Raw genomic sequence first — 27,839 nt, forward strand, 5'->3', positions numbered from 1 at the left:
CTTGGACCACACGAAAAGGGTGTTCAATTACAGACTGTCCAGGGCCAGAAGGACTGTGGAGTGCGCCTTTGGCATCCTTGTCTCTAAATGGCGGATATTAGGATCCGCCATTAATCTGAAAACTGAGACAGTGGATGAGGTGGTGAAGGCGTGTGTGGTTCTCCACAATTTTATTCTGGCCAAAGAGAGACTGAACGTTGATCTGGATGAAACCATAGCCAACCCATTGCCCAATTTCCATGATCATCCTCTGAGGTCAAGCGTGGAAATTGCGCAGATGAGGGACCGTTTTGCGGCCTATTTTGTGTCAGATGTTGGCCGTCTGTCATGGCAAGATTCAATGGTGTAATAAACTGTTGGACTGTATTCTGGTGTGACTATGCTAAAAATAGTTCACCAATGTAAATGTGCCTTATCTAAAAAACTTGTAAACCTTTGTTTTTAAAATGTTGTGTTTTAATAAAAAAAATTTCTTACGTTTTCTACCATGCTTCCAAGACAAAATTTATACCATACCATATTTATTTGTTTGTCAGATCGCCGTGTATCGTTGTGTTTGACAGCAAAATCAACGATACCAGCGATGTTTTACACTGGTAACCAGGGTAAACAACGGGTTACCAAGCGCATGGTCGCGCTTATGTTTACCGTGGTTACCAGTGTTAATTGTAAACTAAAAAATAAAAATAAATATACTCATCTTCGCGTCCCCTGGCGTCCACTTCCTGCACTGAGTGAGCGCCGGCCGTAAAGTGAATGCACAGCACAGCGTTGCTGTGAGGGACGTCACTCAGTCAGTGCAGGGAAGCTGACGCCGGGGGATGCGATTGTGAATATTTTTTTTTTTTTTTCATTTTACACTGGTAACCAGGGTAAACATCGGAAGTGCGCCCTGCGCTTAGCAACCCGATGTTTAACATGGTTACCCGGGGACCTCGGCATCGTTGGTCGCTGGAGAGCGGTCACACAGACAGCTCTCCAGCTCCCAAATAGCGATGCTGCAGTGAATTGCATCGTTGTCTGTTTTGCTGCAGCATTGTTAAGTGTGAAGGTACCTTTACAGTATGTGTCCACGTTCAGGATTGCATCCTGAATTGCTCAGGTTTTTTCATCAATATTTGTAAGCCAAAACCAGGAGTGGAACAATTAGGAAAAGTAGAATAGAAACATATGCTCCACTGCTGTATTTATTACCCACGCCTGGTTTTGGCTACAAATATTGAATTAAAATCCGGACCAAATTCGGATGCAATCCTGAGCGTGGACACATACCCTTTTTCTTTGAAAACAACTCATACACTTTAGTGTTTGGAAACACCTCATACAGCAATGAACGACACCCAAAGAAACGGTCAAATTAAAAAATCCAAAAATACTGTCTGACATTGCATATATGAGGCGTTTGAAGCACAAATAAACGGCGCACGGAGTGAATTACCGAGCATTGTACTTGAAAAGAAGACCAAATATTGTATACAAAAAAATAAATTTTTATTGGGGGGAAACAGAAAAAAAGGGAAAAGCAAATTAGGGGGTATCAACATCCGAGGGGGGATCAACATCCGCTACCAGCGGTGACCGGTAGCTTCGAGTTCTGGACCTGAGAGTGGGAGTGGTAGAGGAGGAGGAGCCGCCATACTGAAGGAGGCTTGAGGGCAGGTCCAAACCCCCCGCAGGGTACACTGGGGAGACCGCCTCGTCAGTGGAGGAGGGAGGAGGCAACACAAGCCGCCTTCTTTTTTGGCTTGGTTGGCCCTGGCTGCTCCTGCTGTGGCTAGAGCCACGACGAGATGGTGTGTGTCCTGGAGCAGCCAGAACCTGTGCCTCTGGGTGTGTGTCTGTGTGCCTCCTCTTATGTTTTCTTTTTTTTTTTTCCCTGCCTTCGGCGGCATCTCCCCCAGAAGCACTCCTACGGGAGGATGAGGGCCTGGCAGGAGCAGGAGTGGGCCGCACACTGGTATGGTGGCTGTGGTGGCGTCGCCCGGCACTTGGACCAGGGTGGGGTGGCTGGAGTGACTCTGCAGCAGTAGTCGGAGTCACGCTAGCCAGCGACGGCACTACGGGCAGTGTCGCTGACTGCGCGACCCGAGACTGCTGCAGAGCCCTCACGTAAGAATTGTGGCAGTCCTGCATCACCGAAATCTGGAGTTCCGGCGTAAGGTTTTCCACCATGCCCTTAGCAATTGTGCTTAAAAAATGTTTTGCCGGATTTGTGAGCTCGGCTTCCAGGATTTCAAGGCGCCGTCCCATACTGGACATTTCATCTCTCAACGCCTTGAAACCGTTCTGGAACACCGTGCCCAAGTGCAAAAATTCAGGCATGACTGACCTGTCCGAGGCCCGCTGGCGCTGTCGGGAATTCCCGAACGAAGGTGCGCCAGAGGCCTCGGGCAGGGGAAAACCTGACGTACCGGCAGCCGGTTCTCCAGATGATGGTGGTGCAGGCCTGCTGTCGCTGTGGGATGGCTGTGACGGCTCAGATGGCGATCCATGAAGTTCCGCTTCACAGGGGGGAGCTCGCTGGAGGGTGCTGCTGTGTGTCCTGTGAAAAGATAATGTAAAAATTAGTCTTCAATTAATAAACTATCACATACGCCAACTCCTGTAAAAAAATGTTCATTACATGACACAACAAAACATTACAATCCCCTGTCTCTCACTCTGTGTGGCCTATAATAAATTGCTGATTGTTATCGCCAGCTGACCATTAGGGCTCACGATAACAATCATGGACATACCGACGGCAGAAAATGACTGTACATTCCCTCTGCCAAAGGCAATGCATACCCCTGTCATATTTTGATAAAATTTTGGTGTGAAATAATAATTTCAAGATGCCGTCTATGTCTCAAAAATAATAGAAAATTTAAGGTCTATAAAAAAAAAATTTAAAAAAAAAAACAAAAAAAAACTTTGCTGATCTGATCGCAGGAATGTCCATGACGTTAGGATCTTGTGATCGAGACGTCATCATTATTCCTGCGATCAGAACTACACTGACTCAGAACGTAACCTGTCATGGACTACAAGGACTCTCGCTTAACCTAAAAAAAATACCGTGGATGGCCAATATGCTACGCTGACTACATTGATGGCCAAGACACTATGTGCCTGGGAAATGTACTATGTGGATACGTGGCTAGAACGTGTACTATGTGGCTGCGATATAGTGGCCTGCAAACATACTATGTGTGTGGATGCACAATGTACGTGGCTGGGCAATGTACTATGTGGCTGTGCAATATATGTGTCTGGGCAATGTCCAATGTGCAATATGGTATGTGGACAAAATACTTACTGTCGGCGGCCAAGGATTGGTCTTAGGAACTGTAATTGTCGGTTGTATTTATATGGAACCGACTTGGCCGCAGCAGCACCACTCCTCGATTGCTCCTCCTCAGCACGCAGCCCCTTATTGAAACGGTCCTTCATGGATCGCCATCTGGTCCTCAACTTTGTCACTGTGAATGCAAAGAAAAAAAAAGGTTACATATGTAGCATTTTAAAATGATAAAACAACCGTGTGTGATGCAAAGTTTAGGCGTTGATAGCATCACACACGGTTGTGTTTATCCTGGCAAGATGGGTCATAGCAGCGTATCAGCAATACTCACTAAAGGTGCCTTTGTCCTTGGCGGAGGCACTGTCAAAGCCATCCCACAGCGACTTTGCCACCTCTGCCCACAAACGCCTAGAAACCACCTGGTCCATGTGCCGGGGGTCACGGCTGTCCCACAACGGGCCACGCTCCTGGATGCTGGAGATCAGGAGCTCCACATCGATACTCTCCCTGTGGTCCCGTTGTGAAACCTAGAAAAAATAGAAAACAAAAAGGTTACAAATAGGCAAATATAAACAACCATCATCAGCACCTGGCATGATTTGTACCTTTGCCCTATCCTTTGCCATTTTATGTATGTATATTGATGGTTTCTAAACCTGTATTTTTGAATGTTTTTGTGCAGGGAGTTCAACTGTATGTTACCTTCCCCCAAATACTTGCTGCCCTGAAAAGCTATATGTAATTAAGCTTAGTAAACAGCCCTAGTGAAACCAGGTTGCTCCTAATGTTCCTCCCAGCAGGATGCCACAAAAAAAAAAAAGATAAAAAAAAAAAAACAAATACTCACTTGCCGGCCTGACGACCCATCTTGGCACCGATCTCCCTGCTCCCGCTGTGTGCCTTCCCCCTCACTTGAAGAAGCCTGTAAAAAAATGTATCCAAAAATTAGTGACAATGCTACAAATGGCAGCGAATAGTAAGCAACTGGACATAATTACTCACCGCACTCCCCCTCGCCGATTGCCTATGTTCAGACTCTGACTCACTCGTCATTCTTGCAAGTTTGCTCTGCAATGAAAAAATGAGCAAAAAATCACATTCAAAGCAATGCCACATACAATAAAACATTAAAACAACCACAATTGACTGTTGACTGATAGGACAATGCAAACTCAAAAAGCGACACCACAACGCCATACATTACAAGAGAAGACAATAGAAGAAACAATACAAGAATAGACCCAAACAAAATTAAGCAAAAATAGACACCTATGTCCAAATTAAAAAAAAAAAAAAAAAAAAAAAAAATAAAGAGGAAAAAAAAAGGCACAATGAAATAGCAAACTGCACGCCATACTTTACAATAGCAACAAGACATGATCCAAAACAACACCATCTGGTGACATCTACCACAGAAATACATCTGAAAAAGGCGATAAATACCATTATAGATAATAAGCAATAAACATTACAGGACAATATACAGCAACCAAAAGAAAAACCATAGTCAAATAGAAAAGAGAACACAAGAAATTTTTAAAAAAGGGCCCAAACTAAAAAAAAAAAAAAAATAAATACTACACACTTGGCTATGGAAACATTCAAGACAGGAGATATATATATGGAAGCCATACAGAAAACGAATGGCATATAGCAGCACGGAACAATACAATACAAATGAAACATCATAAATGTAGCCCCCCACCAGCAAGAAAAGACACTCAAGGAAAGAAAAAAAAATGCCAACAGCATAATAAAACCCAGCAAGACATGAGCCTAGAAAACGCCATACGGTTACCCCAACAATAGAAGCCAGAAAAAGACATGCACCACAAATTTTACAATAAAAAATCTTACAAAAAAAAGGCATTGAACATCCGCATGACACAAGAACAACCAAAATATAAATCCAAAACCAATCCAAACCCAGCAAGGCCGCACACAAGAAACGCCAGCATATATCAGAAACACATTAAAAAAAATGTTATTATTCAATAACAACCTACAGTGCCATAACCGTACAATATCACAGAGCAAACATTGCACAAATTAAATCAAAAAAAAAAATAAAACACAGAAAAAAAATTATGCAAAGAGAAATATATACTTACAGGTTTGGAAAGCAGGTTGCTCCTCTCAGTGTCTTGTGTGGATAGCCTGGTGAAAGACAATGGCAAACCCCCACCCCTTTTTTTATATATATAGTGCTTTTTTTAAGTGTCTAGACAAAGTCTAGACAATGTTTTGCATTTTTGTAAGAAAAACGCATGCGTCGTACAACGCATCACGACGCAAGTACTTGCGTCGTCTGCGTTGTCAATGCAAGTCAATGGGAAAAAAGGCGCATCGACGACGCAAACACGACGCAAACACGACGCATGCGTTTTTTAAAAAGTCTGCGCCGCCCAAAAAATGCAACATGTTGCGTTTGCCGCGCCCTGGCAGGTGCGCCCTAACGCCGCATGCGGCGTACGACGCACCACAACGCATGACAACGCATGTACATGCGGCGCCATGCGGCCCCAATGTTAAAGATAGGGCCGCACGACGCATGCGGTGCGTTGCGGCGGCGACGCTGCGGCGCACACCGCAAATGTGAACGTAGCCTTAGGCAGATGGTCAGGCAAGAGATCAGGGGTTCAGCAAAATCCCTATCTCAAATTAGAGGATCTAGAGAAAGAGAACCTAGGTCCCCAAGTTCATTTGAGGACAGTGATTCAGGGGAGCTGAAGTCAGAGGTTTCTCATACATCATCATCTTAGAGACTGAGTACGGTCATTCATGCTTTTCCTTTGACTGAATAGACCTCCTCGTCAAGGCAGTGAATAACACTATAGGAATTGAAGAAACCCCGTCAGAGAAATCTATGCAGGAGGTCATGTTTAAATGACTAGACCGTGAATCTCGTAGATGCTTTCCTGTAGTAGACAAAGTAAGCTCCCTCATTACACGAGAGTGGAAAAAGCCTGAAAGGAAAGGTTCTCTTCCTCCATTATTTAAGAGAAAGTATCCGTTTGAGGAGACAGCATCTGCGACATTGGATAAAGCCCCAAAACTTGATGCAGCCGTGGCTAAGGCTTCCAAGAAATCCTCACTGCCGTTTGAGGATTTGGGAACTATAAAGGACCCGCTAGACAGAGGAGACGATGTGTTTCTTAAGGGAGCGTGGGAAACATCAGCAGGGGCTCTCAGACCGTCAATTGCAGCCACCTGTACAGCACGCTCTATGATGGTGTGGCTGGACAGCTTGGAAGATCAGCTTAAAAAAAAAGACCCCGAGAAATGAAATCTTATCCTCCCTCCCTATGATTCAGGGGGCTGCAGCTTATCTTGCTGATGCATCAGCAGATTCGGTGAAATTGGCGGCCAGATCGGCGGCACTTTCTAATTCGGCCTCCGGGTGGGAGGCAGGCTTTTAGCCTTCTGTCCGGCTTGGCTTAATATTTCCAGTAGCCCATGGGTCCTGAACATTATTAAATCAGGGCTAAAGTTTGAATTTCAGAACATTCCTAATGATAAATTTCTGGTAACACCTGTACGTTCTTCATCTGCAGAACAACTGGCATTAGAGTCTGAGGTCCAGGAACTTCACCAAAAGGGCGTATTGGTGGAGGTTCCTGAAGCGCAAAGGGGTAAGGGATTTTATTCCGCCCTCTTCTTGATTAAAAAGCCAGACAATTCCTTTCGCACCATCATCAACCTTAAGGGCCTGAATAAATTCTTATGGGTCCAATCATTTAAAATGGAGTCTGTCAAAACAGCAATAAAGCTATTGTTTGACAAATGTTTTATGGTCGTCTTAGATCTTAAAGACGCATATTATCATTTCCCTATACACGCAGACCACCAGCGGTATTTAAGGGTAGCAGTCTTACTAGGCGAGACGGTTAAACACTTCCAATACAGGGCACTCCCCTTTGGTGTTGCAGTTGTGCCTCGTGTGTTCACAAAGATAATGGTGGAGGTCATGGCACATCTTCATGAACAGGATATTCTAGTGGTTCCATATCTGGATGACCTATTGATAATAGGGAACTCAGAATCACACTGCTCGGCCCAACTAGCAAAAGTAATTGCAGCCTTACAAAGGTTGGGTTGGATTATTAACTTTAAAAAATCACGTTTACAGCCTCTATGGGTTCAAGAATTCCTGGGTCTCATATTGGACTCAAGGTTGCAGGAATGCCATCTACTGGATACAAAGGTAGAAAAAAATCAACGGCAAATATTCAGGGTTGTTAATAATCCATCGGTAACATTACGAGGAGCGATGGCACTGTTAGGCTCACTCACGTCGTGTATCCCGGCGGTTCTTTGGGCCCAGTACCACACCAGAGTCCTACAGTGGGATGTATTGTGCAATACTCGACTGTTAGAGGGCCACCTGGATAGTACCTTTTCCTTGTCTGATGCCTCTATTCAATCCTTGCGTTGGTGGTTACACACACAGAACTTACGGACGGGGGTTCCCTGGATAAACCATATATCTTGTGTGGTCACCACAGATGCTATCCCCACGGGATGGGTAGCACATATGGGTGATATGTGGATCCAGGGAGTTTGGTCACATTCTGAACAAAGTTTGTCCTCTAACCTTAAAGAGTTGTTGGCAGTAGAACGAGCTCTGAGTCATTTCCTTATGTCCTTACAGGGCCATCACGTCAGGCTATTCTCAGACATTCCGGTAACTGTAGCTTATATTAACCATCAGGGGGGAACCCGATCCAGATCTTTAACCCCTTCCCGACATCGGACGTACTATACCGTCCGATGTCGGGTCCCCTGCTTTGATGTGCGCTCCGGCGGTGAGCGCACATCAAAGTCGCGACATGTCAGCTGTTTTTTACAGCTGACATGTGCGCGCAATAGCGGCGGGTGAAATCGCGATCACCCGCCGCTATTAACTAGTTAAATGCCGCTGTCAAACGCAGACAGCGGCATTTAACTACCGCATCCGGCCGGGCAGCCGGAAATGAGCGCATCGCCGACCCCCGTCACATGATCGGGGGTCGGCGATGAGTCAGGAAGGTAACCATAGAGGTCCTTGAGACCTCTATGGTTACTGATCGCCGGCGGCTGTGAGCGCCCCCCTGTGGTCGGCGCTCACAGCACACCTGCAATTCTGCTATATAGCAGCGATCTGATGATCGCTGTTATGTAGCAGAGCCGATCGGGCTGTGCCTGCTTCTAGCCTCCTATGGAGGCTATAGAAGCATGGCAAAAGTTAAAAAAAAAAGTAAAAAAAAATGTGAAAAAAATAAAAAAAATATAAAAGTTTAAATCACCCCCCTTTCGCCCCAATCAAAATAAATCAATAAAAAAAATATCAAATCTACACATATTTGGTATCGCCGCGTTCAGGATCGCCCGATCTATCAATAAAAAAAAAGCATTAACCTGATCGCAAAACGGCGTAACGAGAAAAAAAATCGAAACGCCAGAATTACGTTTTTTTGGTCGCCGCGACATTGCATTAAAATGCAATAACGGGCGATCAAAAGAACGTATCTGCACCGAAATGCTATTATTAAAAACGCCAGCTCGGCACGCAAAAAATAAGCCCTCACCCGACCCCAGATCACGAAAAATTGAGACGCTACGGGTATCGGAAAATGGCGCAATTTTATTTATTTTTTTTTTTGCAAAGTTCGGATTTTTTTTTTCACCACTTAGGTAAAACATAACCTAGACATGTGAGGTGTCTATGAACTCGTACTGACCTGGAGAATCATAATGGCAGGTCAGTTTTATCATTTAGTGAACCTAGCAAAAAAAAAAACAAACAAAAAACAAGTGTGGGATTGCACTTTTTTTGCAATTTCACCGCACTTGGAATTTTTTTCCCGTTTTCTAGTACACGCCATGGTAAAACCAATGGTGTCATTCAAAAGTACAACTCGTCCCACAAAAAATAAGCCCTCACATGGCCAAATTGATGGAAAAATAAAAAAGTTATGGCTCTGGGAAGGAGGGGAGTGAAAAACGAAAATGGAAAAACAAAAAATCCCACGGTCATGAAGGGGTTAATGGAAGTGGCGGGGCGTATCTTGCAGATAGCCGAAACCCATCTACTGTCACTCACATCTCTTCATATAAAGGGAAAACACAACATCATGGCCGATTATGTAAGTCACAGGAAACTCGGGCAAGGAGACTCAATCAGACCGTCTTAGACAAGATAACACTTCTTTGGGGGTGCCCAGATATAGACCTCTTCGCCAGCAAAGAGAACAAAAAGTGTCACCGGTTTTGCTCCCTAAACCCCAGAGACAATCCGTACGCGGTGGATGCCCTCCTAATTCCCTGGCACTTCAATATGGCCTATGCCTTTCCCCCATTGAACTTGATCCCGATTGTTCTAAGGAAGGTTTGGGAGGACAGAGCTCGAGTAATCCTAATAGCGCCGTTCTGGCCCAGGAGGCCGTGGTTTCCGTGGCTGAGGAAAATGTCCATTTTTCAGCCTTGGATTCTCCCAGAACTCCCAGACCTTCTCTCCCAGGGTCCAATTCTCCACCCACGAGTGTACAATGAATGTGTCACATGGATTTATGTCTTTTTACATCAATTAAGGAACTTGCCCATCAGACCATGTGGGGTCATCACAACAGAGACCCTAATCACAGGACAGTAAAACAATCCTTATCTAAGAATTGGCCCAATATTTATGGACGTAACTGTTTATCACCCATGGTAATTCTGCTTCATGTCACCTGGCTTATCCATGGTTTTTTCCCCTTTTTTTTTCTCTATACTATGTTGTGCATAAATATGTGATTCTTCAGAATTTGTTTTAGTCTTTGCCTGATGAAGAGACGTATGTAGTCTCGAAAGCTTGCAATTTGTTACCATCTTTTCAGTTAGCCATTAAAAGGTATCAACCACTGAGGACTCTCAATTCTAAATATTTTTCAATTTACATCTGACAGTGTGGAATTTGAAGGGTCATTACTAAAGAAAAGGGTATTTTCACAAGGACTGATTAATATTTTGTTAAAAAGCAGGAAGGTTTCCACGACAAATATTTGTTAGAGTCTGGAGAAAGTTCTTGACTGTTTCAGGATCAGAGATGGGTCAAAAAGTCAGTATTACTAAGATTCTGGAGTTCCTGCAGAGAGGTCTAGAGATGGGGCTAACTACAAGTACCCTTAGAGTCCATGTGTCAGCTTTAGGGGCTTTATACAATTGTAATTTAGCTAACAATTATTGGATTGCTAGATTTATCAAAGCAGCGGCTAGATCGAGACCCATGGTTAAGAAAAAACTAGCCCCGTGGGACTTAAACTTGGTACTTACAGCTTTGACGGAAGCCCCCTTTGAGCCTTTAGAATCTGCTCCTATAAAAGTCCTGTCCTTGAAAACAGCTCTTTTGGTCGCTCTCACATCTGCGAGGAGGGTTAGTGACTTACAGGCTCTCTCTAGACAGCCTCCATACATTCAGTTTAGAGAAGATAGGGTAGTATTAAGAACTGATCCCCTTTATCTTCCAAAGGTGGCGTCAAAGTTCCACAGACTTCAGGAAATAAATCTCCCCACTTTTTGTCCTAATCCTAAAAATCAAAAAGAACTCAAACTCCATTCGTTAGATGTCAAAAGATGTCTACTGAGGTATATATCTTTGACAGACCCCTGGAAAAAAGATAATTCTTTATTCATATCCTTTCAGGGAGTCAGGAAAGGGTTTAGGGTGTCCAAAAACACCTTAGGTAGATGGATTAGGGAAGCGATTTCTTTGGCTTATTAAGCAGGTGGCCTAGAAGTTCCGGAAGGCATAAGAGCTCATTCTACTCGAGCCATGGCGACCTGGGCAGAAAGGTCTGATTTGTCGATGGAGGATATATGTAAGGCAGCCACATGGTCATCTCCATCTACTTTCTTTAAGCATTATAGACTAGATCTGGGTGGCTCCAACGATCTCACGTTTGGTAGAAGGTGCTAGAAGCAGTAGTCCCTCCCTAAAACTCTTTTCTCTGTAATTCTCTCGTTAGTGCTGTCATGGCGACTGAATAAATACTCAAGCTACTTACCGGTAGCGGTGTTTTTCAGGAGCCCATGACAGCACTCCTATATTCCCTCCCTTTATGCTGGCATGGCTGATCACCACTTATTGATATACATTTTTTAAGTTTAGTCACAGGGTGAAATGTGTAAATTATTTATGTGCTACTAACCAAGGAGGTCCTCTCATGCTCTGTAATCCAACTGATGCGGGAGAGAGGTGCCGCCCTTTTATCTCTGTAGGTTTCCTGTCCCTGAAGGGCGGATCCCCTCTCTCGTTAGTGCTGTCATGGGCTCCTGAAAAACACCGCTACCGGTAAGTAGCTTGAGTATTTTTCTGTTGATTTGTTCATAAACCATCACATGTGCAAAATCAGTAAAGAGTGTCTGGTCTTTAACTCCTCACCATGGGCATTTTCCGTTGTTTTCTTTTCTCCTTCCTTTCTTCCAAGAGCCATAACTTTTATATATTTTTGTCGATATACCAGTATGAGGCTTTGTTTTTTTGCAGAACGAGGTGTACTTTTGAACGACACCATTGATTTTACCATATAGTGTACTGGAAAACAGGAAAAAGCTTCCAAGTGTGGAGAAATTGCAAAAAAAAAAAAGCTATTCCACAATTATTTTTGGGGATTTTTATTTACCATGTTCAGTATATGACAAAACTGACCTGGTAATATGATTCTCCATGTCATTACGAGTCCGCAGATACCAAACATGCATAGACCCATAGCGTTTCCATTTTTCCGAGTTTGGGATTGGATTAGGGCTTATTTTTTGCGCAGTGGGCTGACGTTTTTATTGATACAATTTTGGTGTAGTTATGATGTTTTGATCGCCTGTTATTGCTCTCTTGCGGCAGCAAAAAATAGTAATTCTAGAATTTAGATTTTTTTTTCTTGTTACGCTGTTTGCCGAATGAATTGATTTATTTTATGTTTTGATAGATCGGATATTTCTGAACACAGCAATACCAAATATGTGTATTTTTTTTATTGTTTTATTTCAGTGTGGCAAAAGGGGGGTGATTTGAATGTTTTATATCGTCCGGTCGCCTTTGCTTATACATAGTAGTGCTCCAGCACTGCTGTTTATAGCAGAAATCACGATTCTGAACGGCAGCTACGAGCTGACGTTCACAGGAGTACGGTAATGACAGGCACTTTCTGTAGATCTCCGGCTGTCCATGAAAACCCATCGGCGCCCTGCGATCACATGACAAGATCCACCCACAACTGTTAAAGGCACATAATGACTGATTAAATCAGCTGTCATGTGGAGGGAAAGATGCAGGCTCGGCGTCTGAGCCTGCATCAAAGTCAGGGACACAACATTTGACGTAAGTTTACGTCCTATGTCTTTAAAGGAATTTAATTAAAATAGAATCATGTTCGCGTTTTGTTTTTCTAACACGGTACAGTGTTTTGTTTTTTTTATAAAATGACATTGAATTCAGAATTGAAGCCTGCAATTTTTAACTGATCAAAATGCTTCCCATTCTATTAAAAAATCACCGGACTCTGAGACGTCATCATTGCATTTGATCATTTGACTGTTGTGGGCAAAGAACATGAAAAGATATCTGCTGGAGAGAACATACTGTATACGCAGGGCTTGTTCAGAACTCTGTGTACAAGGAGGCAGACATGGTAATAAGCCACCTCTGCGTCCACCATGGGGAGTCTCGCTGTATCTGATAACCGGCTCCTGATTTTGCAGCTGCACAAGTCATTGCAGAGTTGTATGCAAGATTGGCCTGAAATTTTAGGTTGTTGGATGGTCCACAAACAGTTAACTTTATTGTTAATAATATTTTCATTTGTATTATTAGAATTCTACAAATGTTCCAGTTGTAACACCCCAAATTGATAAGGTTTTATCTCAGTACCGAAAGCGACCTGTTACCTCTGGCTCAGGATATAAAAGTAGCTATACGGATATGACTTCGTCCTCCGAGCAAGAATTTATGAAAAATCCAGATGCCAACAACATGCTGCGAGAAATGAGGATTAAGAAGTTAGAAGATCAGATATCCGAGCTTCTGAAGAAGGTGTGATAGCAGGATTTAGTATGCTGCACAACACCGATATCTCTTCTGTTCATATTTTACGGCTTTTCATATATATTTATTACAGACTTCTAATTCCAAAACTGAGAGGGAAGAAAAAATCTTGAAACCTAAGAGAGACACTGACCTCACAACAGAGAGCGACTGTGAAAGCAGTAAAGAGAACGTGAAAAGTTCTGTAACAAAAAGGAGCAAAATCCCCAGCTCTAGAAACACCAGCCATGTTCCTAAGTGCCACAGTCTGCAAAAGAACAAGACCAAATCTGTAAGCAGGTAATACTAGTAGGATTATTAGTGTTTCTGATAGTTCTGCTATGTTGTAACCTGTGAGGCCTGGATATATTCTGGTGTACTGTACAAAGCATAAGAATATGAACCCTTATTTAGGAAATGGAGCAATTAAAGGGAATCTGTCACCAGTTTTTTGCTACTTAGTCTCAGAGCCGCGTAGAACAAGAGACCTGATTACAGGGATGTGTCACTTATTAGACTGTGTGTTGTAGTTTCAATTCAATCAGTGTTTTATCATCCAGAGATTATGACTGCTTGACTAGGTCTCAAGTGCAGACCAATCAGGCTAATCTGTGTGACCTCACCCCTCCTCTGATTGGCCCCTTACTGACATTATACACTGTACTGTACACAGGAAGCTGCCAATCAGTGGTGTGGGCGGGGTTATACACCGCTCAGTATTCAGATTAAACAGGCATCCTATCAAAATTACACTAAGCAGTCCAGTAAGTGACACATCACTGGAAATAGGGTTTCTCACCCTATATTATGCTGCTCCCAGATTACATAGCACAAACCTGCTGACAGATTCCCTTTAATGACATACTGTATCCTAGTTCTCAAAAATGCCTCTTTCTGCACTTATCAGTCACTTCTTCTTTCCTGCACTGATCAGCACTCTATAAACAGCTGAATTCTGTCTACTGCTGATCTGACGTCACTGAAGGATTAAATTATACCTGCTGTCTATAGCAGAGGGGAGGGCAAAAGTTGATTAGAGCCTACAAGGGGAAAACTGGTAAAAAAAAAGAAATAGAATACAAGTTGTCTACTAACCAGAAAGTGTTATTCCTCATGTACATACACGACAACTAATTCTGAAAAATGACTTTAAAAGTGCAACTACACTTCAATATGTTTTGGTTTTTTTTTTCGGGGGGGGGGGGGGTAGAAGAAAGCAGAGTACCTGACACTTGGAGAGCATACGAACTTCAGGCAGAAATACTAACTACCGAGCCATTGTGTAATTATATATATATATATATATATAATATTATATTTAGGCTACATAATGGTATTTCACTGTTTTGTAGTGGACCAAGGCAAAACACAAGGAAGGAAAAAAGTCCTTCCTCTCTTAGGAAAGCTGAAAGCCCAAGCAGCGTTTCTTCAGAAAGAGTGCCCAGCGCAGAACGTGTGAATGTTAAGCTGTCAGGATTGTCTAGATCTTCACTATGTATAAGAGATGGCGCAGGATCCGGTACCCAAGCAGTAGAGGAATCCACCTACAGGGTAAGAGACTGTCCTGTATATTTCATCTGCAATTAACAATTATAAATCCACTCATATTTCCTATTATTCTGCAGGCGCTCGTTCAGGAATTGGATCTGGAGCGAGAGCGAAGGTGGAAGGCTGAACAACTTGTGATGAAGTTAACGGAAAATATCAAAGGTTTACAAAGCCAGGCAAAGGAAGAGAAAGACATTAACAGCATGGCCATGTACACTACTGATCGGTGGGTAAACATCAATGTCCTCTGGGTAGTAGAGGCATTTTGGTTCGTGTAGTTCATGCCCAATAATTCACAGAACATTTTTAGGAGTCGAAAGTTTTTGAATGTAAATTTTAATTGCAAAATCACATGAAAGTCATCGTCCTTAGTCTTGTATTACTGTGGAAGCAGCATTGCTCCCACTATAGAGGATGGATCTCTTTTTGACATCTCCCCTTTTAAGAGTTTTGCTAAAATGCGTCTATTCTAACTGTGAGGTGTTTGGGTTTTTTTTTTTTTTAAGTAGAAGTATGTACTTTTCAATGTGGCTGTTTGGTGCCAAAAATATGTGTGCCCTAGTCTTGGTAAAATAAGAGTAAGGGCCACTTAAAGGGAACCTGTCACCCCTAAAATCGAAGATGAGCCGAAACGCTGGATGTTCGTGCTCCCCATTCAAGTGAATGGTATTCAGGTACTGTTCTGGTACTCAAACTTTTTTTTATTCGGCCAGATCCGAACATCCAGGGGTCTGTCCATCTCCACTTATAAGGACTACAGAACTCAAGTAAAAAAGATAAAATATGGAGCCGATTTCCTGCAGCAACTAATCAGATGTCACCTTGCCAATATCCACGGCTGAGTTAAAGCTAAAAGCAGTGACTTTGTTTCTGTGAGCATTTGCCCCATTATTCGTCTGCACTAGTTTTTACTTAAAGGGAACCTGTCACCCCCAAAATCGAAGATGAGCTAAGCCCACCAGCATCAGGGGCTGATCTACAGCATTCTAGAATATGTAGGTAGTATATAGCACAGGCTACGTACTATATTGCACAGTGATGTAGTATATAACACAACCAACATAGTATATAACATAGCTACGTAGTATGTAACAGAACTACGTAGTATGTAACACAGCCACGTAGTATATAACATAGCCACGTAGTGTATTGCACAGGCACGTAGTATATGGTCAGCCACATAGTATATAGCAGAGCCACGTAGTATATAACATAGCCATGTGGTATATTGTAGAGGCACGTAGTATATTGCATAGCTATGTAGTATATTGCACAGCCATGTAGTATATAACACAGCCACGTAGTATATAGCACAGCTACGTAGTATATAACAGACCCGACACAGCCACATAGTATATTGCACAGCTACGTAGTATATTGGATAGTCACGTTGTATATTGCCCAGCTACATAGTATATAGCACAGAGATGTAGTATATAACGGAGCCCACGCAGTATGTAGCACAGCCCATGTAGTATATAGCAATGTGGGCACTATATGCGTGGCTAAAAAAGACTTAAAATAAAAAATAAATATATACTCACCTTCCGAAGGCCCCTTGAAGTCCTGGCGCCTGTGTGCGGTGCACGCGGCAGCTTTTTGTCCCAGGGTTGGTATGAGCGCAGGACCTGTGATGACGTCGCGGTCACATGACCGTGACGTCACGACACGTCCATCTCGCACAGCATCCTTGGCACCGGAAGCTGCCGCTTGCACTGCCGAGGACAGCGCGCAACGTCGCAAGGTGAGAATAACCTTTTTTTTTTATTTGTATTATTTGTAACATTAGATCTTTTTACTATTGATGCTGCATACGCAGCATCAATAGTAAAAAGTTGGTCAAACAGGGTTAATAGCTGCGTTAACTGAGTGCATTAAACCGCGGCATAACGCGGTCCGTTAACACTACCATTAACCCTGTGTGAGCGCTGACTGGAGGGGATTATGGTTATACAACAACAGTCGCACTCAAAGAAAGATGATTTGGCTGAAAAAACGTGGTTTTCTTTATTACAAACACCAAAATAAAGTATCACCGCAGTGTTTCAAGGTAGGTAACGTTTCGACCCGCAGGGTCTTTTTCAAACCTTACTTTAGAATGTAGGAGCAGAGTGGAGGGCAAAGGTCCCTGGATGGGTGCAGGAGTCCCGTTCGGGGCTATGGCAGCGGATGTACTGGTGTCTGCGGTGGTGGTGGTGTCACAGCCCATGTAGTATATAGCAGTGTGAGCACCATATCCCTGTTAAAAAAAAAAAAAAAAAAAATAGTTATATACTCACCCTCCGTCATCCAGCGAAGGTGTCCCGATGCGCGAGCCACTGCCGCCAGCTTCTGTTCCCAGAGATGCATTGCAAAATTACCCAGATGACTTAGCGGTCTCGCGAGACTGCTAAGTCTTCTGGGTAATTTCGCAATGCATCTCTGGGAACGGAAGCTGGCGGCAGCCGCGCGCGCATCGGCGGACAACGGAAGGTGAGAATAGCAGGTTTTTTGTTTTTTTATTATTTTTAACATTAGATTTTTTTTTTACTATTGATGCTGCATAGGCATACTATTAAACTGGCCCCAGTGTGTTACTGATACAATGTGCATTACTAACATGTTGTTTTCAAGCAAAACGGCGCCGTATTAATAAAATAAGAAAAATCACTTTAAGTTCTTCTTCTTAGGTGCAGATTCAGACACATAGCCTTGGGGATATACACTGTGTGCAGAATTATTAGGCACGTTGTATTTTGATCACATGATACTTTTTATACATGTTGTCCTACTCCAAGCTGTTCAGGCTTGAGAGCAAACTACTAATTAAGTAAATCAGGTGATGTGCATCTTTGTAATGAGGAGGGGTGTTGTCTAATGACATCAACACCCTATATAAGGTGTGCTTAATTATTAGGCAACTTACTTTCCTTTGGCAAAAAGGGTCAGAAAAGAGATCCTCCTAAGACAGCCAAATCTAAAAAACCACATTCCAACTTCCACAAATATTAAGCTTTGATATTTGAGTCTTTTGGGTTGAGTGAGAACATAGTTGTTGATCAATAATAAAAATAATCCTCTAAAATACAACTTGCCTAATAATTCTGCACACAGTGTAGTCTAGCTCTGGTTATGAAGCCTGTTTCTTGTGGAAACTGTTCTTTCTAACCAATCTCTAAGATGGTCCTGTATTAGGAGCTACAGATATAACAATTCAGTGATGTTGTTTCTTCCCTATATGTATGGGTGTGTGTATATACAGTAGCATGTAAAAGTTTGGGCACCCCTAGTTAAAATTACTGTTATTGTGAACAGTTAAACAAGTTGAAGATGAAATTATCTCTAAATGGCCTAAAGGTAAAGATGACACATTTCCTTTGTATTTTAGGCGAAAAATATGTTTTCATATTTTACGTTTGAAAAATTTCAGAAAGTAAAATGGCCGATGCAAAAGTTTGGCACCCTGCATGGATAGTACCTAGTAGCATCCCGTTTTTGCAAGTATCACAGCTTGTAAACACTTCTTGTAGCCCGACAAGAGTCTTTCAATTCTTGTTTGAGGGATTTTCACCCATTCTTCCTTGGAAAATTCTTCCAGTTCTATGAGATTTCTGGGTCGTTTTGCATGCACTGCTAGTTTGAGGTCTAGCCACAGATTTTCAGTGATTTTCAGATCAGGGGACTGTGAGGGCCAATGTAAAACCTTCAACTTGCGCATTTTTAGGTAGTCTATTATGGATTTTTGTGGACATAAAAATTGTACACAGTTGGGCTCAAAAGTTTACATACCCCGGCAGAATTTTTACTTTCTTGGCCTTTTTTCAGAGAATATGAATGATAACACCAAAACTTTTTCTCCACTCATGGTTAGTGGTTGGGTGAAGCCATTTATTGTCAAACTACTGTGTTTTCTCTTTTTAAATCATAATGACAGCCCAAAACATCCAAATGACCCTGATCAAAAGTTTGCATACCCCATTTCTTAATACCTTGTATTGCCCCCCTCTAACCTTTCTGGAGCAGCTGAGGGCTGGTAATTTTAGCCTGGGACAGGGCAAATAAGCATGAAAAATAAGGGGTTGAACAAAGAAATAGCACCCCAAAACTTTTTTTGGTTCTTTTTTTCAAATATCTTTATTTAACTCCAAAAAATATTCATTGCTGTAAAAAAAAAAAAAAAAAAAGCATAAAAAATGTGCATTTTTTTCCATTGCGTTTTTGCTGCCAACAAATTCTTAGAGATGCAGAAACGTTTCAGAAATTTCTACAATCAAATACTCAACGTGAGCACATACCCTAAAGGTAACCAGTAACATAGCTAAAAATAATTTACCAGGTGAAAGGTGTCTTTGGAGTTCAAAGGATTTTTTAGTTTAAGACGAACAACGGTATAAAATGGTCTCATGTAGCCGAAGAAAAAATAGCGCTTTTTTTTCTTCTTTTTTTCTGAACTCCGTCCTCAAAAGAACACTCTACAACTATTGGACAATGTGATCAAACTTTTCATTTTCCCTAAAGATTTTGCTAGTGTTGTAAAGTTACTTTTTTTATTCTCATGGTCCTTTTTTTTTTTAAGGATTAAAGAATTGCTTTTGAAGGAAAAAAATTCAAAAACTACACTTCAAGCACTCATTCACCAATTAAAAGAGGAAAATGAAAGGCTGGCAAATGAAATTAAACAATTTGCTATTAGAGAAGACGACTACCAAAGAAGCCTCAAAAAGATGGAAGATGGAATGTCCAAACTAGAGACGCAAAGAATGCAGCAAGAAGCACTGGAGGTGAGCAATACCTGGCCATGTCACACTGTTAGAGGCATTATTTGCATGGGTGGGCAACTTTGAGAGTGGAAAAGAGGTGCTGGTCCAGGAGGTAATTATTGTTTTGTTTTTGTTTGTTTTTTATTACACCCCCGGGTAACGTGAGATTAGTTTGGAGATATATGGAGGAGACTATGGATGGCTTTTTAGGTCAATGTCAATAGTTTGAACTGGATACGCTGGTGAATTTGGAGCGTGGAGAGAGGTGGATTAATTGTGCAGCAGAATGAAGGTCAGACTGAAGAGGTGCTAGAGTTTGCGGGAAGGCCACAGAGGAAGATATTGCAGTAGTGAAGCTGAGAGATGAGGGCATGGCGTTAACATTTTATTAAATTCATGGTTGAGGAAAGGATGGATTATGGAAATATTTTTGAGTTGGAGGTGGAAATAGCTTGGATATGCGGTTTGAAGGACAAGGCAGACTTAAGTGTTGCTCTCAGGCATCGGACCTGCAGTACAGGGGAGAGCATGATATTATTTATTGTGATAGATCAGGTAGGGGAGTTAGGTGAGAAGGAGGAAAGATGAAGAGTTCTCTTTATCTGCATTGAGCTTTTGGAAGTGCAATGAGAAGGAGGAAATGGCTGATAAACACTCATGGATTTTGAACAGCAGGGAGGTGACATCTGGGCCAGAGAGAAGATCTGAGTATCATCAGCATATAAGTGATACTGTAAGACCTGCAACTGTATTAGTTGTCCCAGGCCAATGGTATAACTTGAGAAGAGTACAGGTGCCAGAACAGAGCCTTGAGGGACTCCCAACAGAGAGAGAATAGGACAAGGAGGTAGTGTAAGCGTGGAAGACTCCAAATGTGCAGCTGGAGAGGTATGAAGAGAGCCAGATTACAAAGTCCTTAACACCAAGGTAAGAGGATTTGTAGTCCGAGGGAGTGGTAGACTGTGCTGAAGGAAGAGGACAGGTCTAGAAGAAGGAGTAGAGAATTGTCTGTGAGCTTTAGCTGTAAGTTAGTCATTAGTAATTTTTTGTCAGGGCAGTTTCGGTGGAATGGTGGGGATGGAATCTGGATTGTAGGTAGTCAAAGAGTGAGTTGGATGAGAGAAGGGAGGAAAGTTCACCATGGACATGCTGTTCGAGGAGTTTGGAGGCAACGGGAGCTCTGATATGGGGCAATAGCTGGATGTAGAGGTCAGGTTGAAGAATGGCTTGTTTAGCATACGTTCGAACTTTGCAAATTTGAAACTAGAAGCAAAGTTACCGGAGATTAGCGATAGGTTGAAAAGATGGGTTAAGGCCGGTATAAGCGTGGTGGTGAGGTTGGGGAGGAGGTGAGATGGGATGGGGTCAATCGCACAAGTGGTGAGGTGTGATTTGAAGAAGAGAGAAGGTGAGTGAGCTCTTCTTCAGTGATAGTCGGGAGGAAGGTTACAGGGCAGGGGAATTGATCTTTTATACATAGGGGTTGTTTTGGATGACTAGTAAAGAATTGCCTTGTTTGGTCAGCCTTATTTTTTTTTAATGTGCAGCAAAGTCTTCTGTAGAGCAGAGAAGGTAGGATCGGGCAGTGGAGGGAGATAAGTGTTGAATAACTGTTTGGGGTTGTGGGATAAAGAAGATGCAATGACTGTGAAATACATCTGTTTGGCAGAGGTGAGGGGCCGGATTGAATGTGAAAGTTGCTGATTTGAACGTAAGTGTGTTTTCTTCCAATGCCGCTCTGCAACTTTGGACACTTGCCAAAGCTTTTTAGAGAGGTTATTGTGCCAGGCTTATCTATTGATTTATCACATTCCGCGATGCAGGAGAGGAGCGACCGAGTAAATAGCTGATGCCAGTGTGGTGTTGTTGAAAATGGTGGCACTGTCTGTCTCGTGTAGTAACGATATGGAGGACAGCGGTAGAATAGAGTCAGAGAGCATGTAAATGTCTGGGTGTGCGAGGTTTCTGCTGGGGTGTGCTAGTTTCCGAATATGGAGGGCAGGAAAGGAGGACAGGGATGAGAAAGTGAGTAGATGGTGGTCATGGGGAGAGGTGAGGTGGGGAGGTTAGATAAGCAGTAGAGGCGGGTCTAATGCACAGTGGCATGTAAAGGTTTGGGCACCCCTGGTCAAAATTACTGGTATTGTGAACAGTTAAGTAAGTTGAAGATGAAATGATCTCTAAAAGGCCTAAAGTTAAAGATGCATAACAATTGCCGTTCAATAACCAGCGTAGGATAAGCAACTAAACCCTAACTAAAGATTATAATAAAACATAACTTTCATTGAACGAATAAAGATGATTAACCCCTTTCTGCCATCGGAAGGAATAGTGCGTCCGATGGCAGAACCCCCTCTTTGATGCGGGCTCCGGCAGAGAGCCCGCATCAAAGCCAGGACACGTCAGCTGTTTCGAACAGCTGACATGTGCCTGCAATAGGCACTATTAACTAGTTAAATGCCACTGTCAAACTCTGATAGCGGCATTTAACAAGCGCTTCCGGCCATCGGGTCGGAAATGCGCGCATCGTTGACCCCCGTCACGTGATCGTGGGTCTGCGATGCGTCGGCATGACAACCAGAGCTCTCCTGAAGACCTCTATGGTTGTTGCCAGATTACTGTGAGCGCCACCTGTGGACGGCGCTCATGGCAATGCTGTAATTCAGCTAAATAGGAGCGATCTGAGCATCGCTCCCATGTAGCAGAGCCGATCAGGCTATGCCAGCTTCTAGCCTCCCATGGAGGCTATTGAAGCATGGCAAAAGTAATCATTATAGGCTGAAAATCCTGAAAACATGACCCGTGGGGTCCGTGAGGACTGGAGTTTGGGAAACACTGGCGTATACCGAACGCCACAACCGAGTAGCGGAAATTGTATACAGGAACATCTGCACAGCATATGGGCTACGTCCAGGGGGAGAACCCAGAAAAAGTGGTGGAGAATGAAAGGGCTAAAATAGGGATTTTTGTGTACTCACCATAAAATCCTTTTCTCCGAGCCACTCATTGGGGGACACAGGACCATGGGTGTTATGCTGCCGTCACTAGGAGTCTGACACTAAGTTGAGACAAAAAGAGTTAGCTCCTCCCCTGCAGTATACACCCTCATGCTGGCTTCCAGAGACCCAGTTCAGTGCAAAAGCAGTAGGAGATTAATAACAATATATTACATAACATTAGAGTATAACATGTCAGAGAAAGTCAAGAACCAAAAAGGTAACGAGCCATAAGGCTAACAGGGTGGGTGCTGTGTCCCCCAATGAGTGGCTCGGAGAAAAGGATTTTACGGTGAGTACACAAAAATCCCTATTTCTCCTTCGCCACATTGGGGGACACAGGACCATGGGACGTCCCAAAGCAGTCCCTGGGTGGGGAACAATACAACCAAATAACTCTGTGTACCATCTGACTATAAGTGCACAACGGCCGCCTGCAGAATACGTCTGCCAAGGGCCGCATCCGCGGAAGATTGATTGTGAACATTGTAGTGCTTTGTGAAAGTATGAAGGCTAGACCATGTTGCGGCCTTGCAAACCTGCTCCGCCGGTGCCGAATGGCCCAGGAAGCGCCCACCGACCGAGTAGAGTGTGCTCTAACCCCCGCCGTGATAGGTCTGCCCCTGACCCGATAAGATTCTTGGATAGCCAATCGGATACATCTGGCTATTGTGGCCTTAGACGCGGCTGAACCCTTTCTGTGACCCTCTGGGAGGACAAAGAGGGAGTCCGATTTGCGGAAGGGAGCAGTCCTAGAAACGTACCTCCTGAGGGCCCGTACCACGTCCAAGTTGTGAAGGGCCTTTTCGACCCTATGTCTCGGCTGTGGGCAGAAGGAAGGAAGAATAATATCTTCATTAACGTGGAAGGATGAAACTGTTATGAACTGATGGCCCAGGAGCGGCATGAGACGTACTCTGGAGAATGTGGTAACTGTACTGACCGCAGACCCTGGACTTAACACCACAACTAGAAGTAGCCGTGGGATGTACCTACTGATCCTAGACACCTCGACACAGCCGGAGGACTAATTAACCCTATAGATAGAAAAGGGAAAACTATCTCTCCTCAGAGAAAATTCCCAAAGGATAGGCAGCCCCCCACAAATATTGACTGTGAGAGGAGAGGAAAAAACATACACAGGCTGAAAACAGAATTTAGCAAAGGAGGCCAATCTAGCTAGATAGAAAAGATAGGACAGAGAACTATGCGGTCAGTATTAAAATACTATGAAATGTCCACCACAGATAATACAAAAAAAAGCTCCACATCCAAGGACATGGAGGGTAAATCTGCCTCTCCAGAGATTCCAGCTTGGCTGCATAAATCCTTACACAGATAAAGCTGGACAAGAAAAAACATGCAATGCACTGAACAATGAGGCCCACAACATGTGGGCAGAAAAACAAGCAGAACTTATCTTGTAGAAATGAACTGCAAGCAGGAGCGACCAGGAAGGGATGTGAATCCTCCAGAAACAATGAACAACTGGCACTCACTAAAGGGTGAAGCCAGACTAAATAGCCCCGTCCGAAGTGGACGCACCTGATGACTGCTGTGAAGGACAAACAGCAGCACTACCACTTATAACCACCGGAGGGAGCCCAAGAGCAGAACCCACAACAGAATTCACAACATGAAACCACCTTAGGGAGAAAAGCCGGAGATGGGCGTAGGACTACTTTGTCCTGGTGGAAGGAAAGGAAAGGCGCCCGGCAGGATAGTGCAGCCAACTCCGAGACGCGCCTGATAGATGTTACTGCCACAAGGAAGGCGACCTTCCAGGAGAGGATGGTCAGCGGGACATCCTGCAGAGGTTCAAACGGAGATTCCTGAAGGACGCTCAGGACCAAATTGAGATCCCAGGTCTCTAATGGCATTCTGTAGGGGGGTACCACGTGGGAGACTCCTTGAATAAAGGTCCTGACTTGCAAGTTAGCAGCAATCTTACGCTGGAACAACACCGATAACGCTGAGATCTGACCCTTGAGGGAACTGAGCGCCAGGCCGGAATCCAAGCCAGACTGCAGAAATTCCAGAATGGAGGGAATGGAGAAAACAAGAGGAGGGCGACAACGGAGCCTGCACCATGAGAAGAAGGCTTTCCAGGTGCGGTGATAAATGTGAGCGGAAGACGTCTTGCGAGCGCTGATCATGGTGGCGATGACCTGCTGGGAGAAACCTGCTTGAGTTAGAATCCAGGTTTCAACAGCCAAGCCGTTAAACGTAGGGTCCCTGAGCTCTGGTGGTAGATCGGTCCTTGGCGCAGCAGATTTGGGCGGTCTGGTAACCGCCAGGGGATGTCGTCTGATACGAGATGAACGAGTTCCGCATACCATGCGCGACGTGGCCAATCCGGGGCGATAAGGATCACCGGAACCCCCTCCATCTTGATTTTTCGGATCACTTTCGGCAACAGAGGAAGTGGAGGGAACACGTACGGGAATTGGAACCGGTGCCATGGGGATATCAGTGCATCCACCCCGACGGCCCGGGGATCCCGAGAACGTGCTATGAAGTTGGGGACCTTGGCGTTCAGTCTGGACGCCATCAGATCCACGTCCCGAGTTCCCCAGCGAAGGCAGATTTGTTGAAAAACCTGTGGATGGAGTTCCCACTCTCCCGAGGCAAGACCCTGACGGCTGAGAAAGTCCGCCGCCCAGTTCTCGACGCCTGGAATGTGCACTGCAGAAATGTTGGAGTGGTTGGTCTCGGCCCAGCGGAGAATGTGGGAGACTTCCTGCATTGCCACCCTGCTGCGGGTACCCCCCTGATGGTTTATGTACGCCACCGCTGTGACGTTGTCCGACTGAATTCGGATTGGGTGACCCGCGAGCAGGAAGTGAAAGCGTCTCAGGGCAAATCTGATAGCTCGGATCTCCAGAATGTTTATGGGAAGTTTCAACTCCCGAATCGTCCAACGCCCCTGGGCAGTGTGGTGGCGAAACACCGCTCCCCTACCGAGGAGACTGGCGTCGGTAGTCACCACCAGCCAATGGATCGGGAGAAGAGACCTCCCCTGGTTGAGAGATGATTCCAAAGTCCACCATTTGAGCGCTTGCCTGATCCGCGGGGGCAGAGGACATGGCCGGTCGAGGGTTAAGGGACTCCTGTCCCAATTGTCTAGCAGGGCCTATTGGAGGGGACGGAGGTGCAGTTGAGCGAAGGGGAACGCTTCCATTGCGGCCACCATCTTCCCCAGGATCTTCATGGCAAACCGAATGGACTGTGGACAAGGGCGACAGAGCGTCCGGGCTCCCTGCTGAAGCGCTTGGGCCTTGGACCGAGGAAGTAAAACCAGCCCCTTGGACGTGTCCAGGATCATGCCTAGGAAAGAGATCCGTCGAGCTGGAACAGGGGAGGACTTGTCCAAGTTGATTAACCAGCCCAGGCGCGAAAGGGAGTCCAACGTAATGCGGACGCTTGCTTCGCAGGCGTGATAAGACGGACCTTTGATCAGAAGGTCGTCTAAGTATGGCAACACGACCACTCCCCGGGAGTGTAGAATGACCATGACAGCCGCCATGACCTTTGTGAATACCCTGGGCGCCGTGTCAAGACCGAAGGGTAAGGCCGTGAATTGAAAATGGTCCTCTAGGATGGCGAAGCGGAGGAACCTTTGATGTGGCGGAAAGATTGGGATATGAAGACATCTTTGATGTCTATTGATGCTAGGAACTCGCCTCTCTCCATAGAGGAGATGACCGACCGGAGGGATTCCATCCTGAAGTGCCGTACTTTTACGTACTTGTTTAGGAGCTTCAGGTACAAAATGGGGCGCACCGTCCCGTCCTTTTTTGGCACGACGAAGAGGTTTGAGTATTAACCTCTGAATCTCTCACGTTCCGGAGATGACCCCGTTTTGACGGAGGGATTCGATGGCACAGTGAAGAGCGCGAGACTGAGCTCCCGAACTTTGGAGACGAGAGGGAAAAACGTGCTGGAGGGGAGGCGGAGAATTCTATTTTGTAACCAGAAGACACCAGGTGTCTGACCCATTCATCGTGGATGACGGAAAGCCAGACGTGTAGAAAAAGAAGCAGGCGTCCGCCTACCTCGGTGGCATCGACTGGAATTCTCCCCGAGTCATTGTGAAGGAAATCTGGAAGGCCTAGAACCTCTGGTTCTGGGTTGTCTAGGTTTTCCTCGCCAGCACTGATTCGGTCTGTAAGAAGGCCGAGAGTCTGTCTGTGCATGTAGATCGTTCTGATCTGGACGATGCTGTGGAGTTGGACCAGAAAGGGCTACTGCGAAAGGGGCGAAAACGAAAATGCCGTTGGTGCTGAAAAGCAGCTTTTGGCCTGTGTTGAGAGAGGAACTTGCTTTTCCGCCCCTGTAGCATCGGAAATAAGTTGGTCTAATTTTTCTCCAAACAGGCGTCCTCTCTGAAAGGGAAGGGAAATCGGAGACTTTTTTGAAGAGGAATCCGCACGCCACTCTCTAAGCCAAATAGCTCTCCTGATGGTCATGGCGTTTGAAGCCGCGGTTGCCGCATAGTCTGCTGCGTCTAATGACGCGTACACCACATAATCTGCAGCCATAGCAATTTGTTTGGCGAGGTCCGCCGCCTCAGATGGAAGAGCCTGGTCCTGAATGGATTTTGCAAGGGCATCTGCCCAGAAAACCATTGCTTTGGCGACCCATGCCGCAGCGAAGGAGGGAGATAGGGAGGAACCTGAAGCTTCATACACTGAGCGCGCCAGAGAATCTAACTGGCGTTCTGTGGGATTTTTGATTGAAGCCCTGTCAGGTACTGATAATAGCGTTTTGGTAGCCAAACGCGATACCAGAGGATCTACCAGCGGTGGTTCCGTCCAATCTTTGACCACATCTGCGGAAAAGGGATACTTTGATTCCAGGGCCTTTTTACCCGTAAAGCTTTTTAGTCCATGAGCCAAGAACCAAATTTGACGATATCGGTACCAAGCGGAGTGACTAATTCTCTTTGGTATTTTTAGGTAGATGCATGTCTGTAGTTTATTTTTTGATATGATAGCCCTTACATATACGTAGCTTATTAACCCCTTCAGCCCTAGGCCTATTTGTACCCAAGTGCCTAAGCCAATCTGACCTGTGCCACTTCATGGGCTAATAACTTTGGAACGCTTTCACCTATCCAAGCCATTCTGAGATTGTTTTCTCGTGACATATTGTACTTCACGTCAGTGCTAAATGGGAGTCAATATATTTTACCTTTCTATATAAAAAAATGCTAAATATTCGGAAATTTTGGA

At 44.4% G+C, this 27,839-nt stretch overlaps 2 protein-coding genes across 6 annotated transcripts in view; one reads left to right on the forward strand and one right to left on the reverse strand.

The window, feature by feature from the left end:
• The window catches only part of LRRCC1 (leucine rich repeat and coiled-coil centrosomal protein 1), a 111,236-nt gene that overhangs the window by 28,251 nt on the left and 55,146 nt on the right, over nucleotides 1-27,839 (forward strand). For 3 of the 5 annotated variants that reach the window (XM_077270750.1, XM_077270749.1, XM_077270751.1), the window contains exons 7-12: nucleotides 13,113-13,331; nucleotides 13,417-13,622; nucleotides 14,675-14,873; nucleotides 14,948-15,096; nucleotides 17,540-17,593; nucleotides 19,426-19,630. In XM_077270750.1, coding sequence (XP_077126865.1) covers nucleotides 13,113-13,331; nucleotides 13,417-13,622; nucleotides 14,675-14,873; nucleotides 14,948-15,096; nucleotides 17,540-17,593; nucleotides 19,426-19,630 — 1,032 coding nt within the window. The remainder of the gene's footprint in view (nucleotides 1-13,112; nucleotides 13,332-13,416; nucleotides 13,623-14,674; nucleotides 14,874-14,947; nucleotides 15,097-17,539; nucleotides 17,594-19,425; nucleotides 19,631-27,839) is intronic. The other 2 variants (XM_077270752.1, XM_077270753.1) reach the window with 1 other exon arrangement.
• LOC143782844 (uncharacterized) lies at nucleotides 864-4,617 on the reverse strand. Its single transcript, XM_077270754.1, has 5 exons — nucleotides 4,286-4,617; nucleotides 4,131-4,205; nucleotides 3,615-3,810; nucleotides 3,299-3,461; nucleotides 864-2,542 (listed from the first exon to the last, which is right to left on the reverse strand). The coding sequence occupies exons 1-5, from the start codon at nucleotides 4,478-4,480 to the stop codon at nucleotides 1,528-1,530; spliced, it is 1,644 nt and encodes a 547-aa protein (XP_077126869.1). The 5' UTR covers nucleotides 4,481-4,617; the 3' UTR covers nucleotides 864-1,527.

The sequence above is a fragment of the Ranitomeya variabilis genome, chromosome 6 (genome assembly GCF_051348905.1).
Source record: "Ranitomeya variabilis isolate aRanVar5 chromosome 6, aRanVar5.hap1, whole genome shotgun sequence".
NCBI classification, from domain to species: domain Eukaryota; kingdom Metazoa; phylum Chordata; class Amphibia; order Anura; family Dendrobatidae; genus Ranitomeya; species Ranitomeya variabilis.

Coding starts and splice junctions, on each gene's coding strand:
- LOC143782844 (XM_077270754.1), bottom strand. CDS start 4,480: ATGGCGTTGTGGTGTCGCTTTTTGAGTTTGCATTGTCCTATCAGTCAA. Junction 3,811..4,130: donor ATGGGTCGTCAGGCCGGCAA/GTGAGTATTTGT, acceptor TATTTTTTCTAG/GTTTCACAACGGGACCACAG. Junction 3,462..3,614: donor CAAGGACAAAGGCACCTTTA/GTGAGTATTGCT, acceptor TTGCATTCACAG/TGACAAAGTTGAGGACCAGA.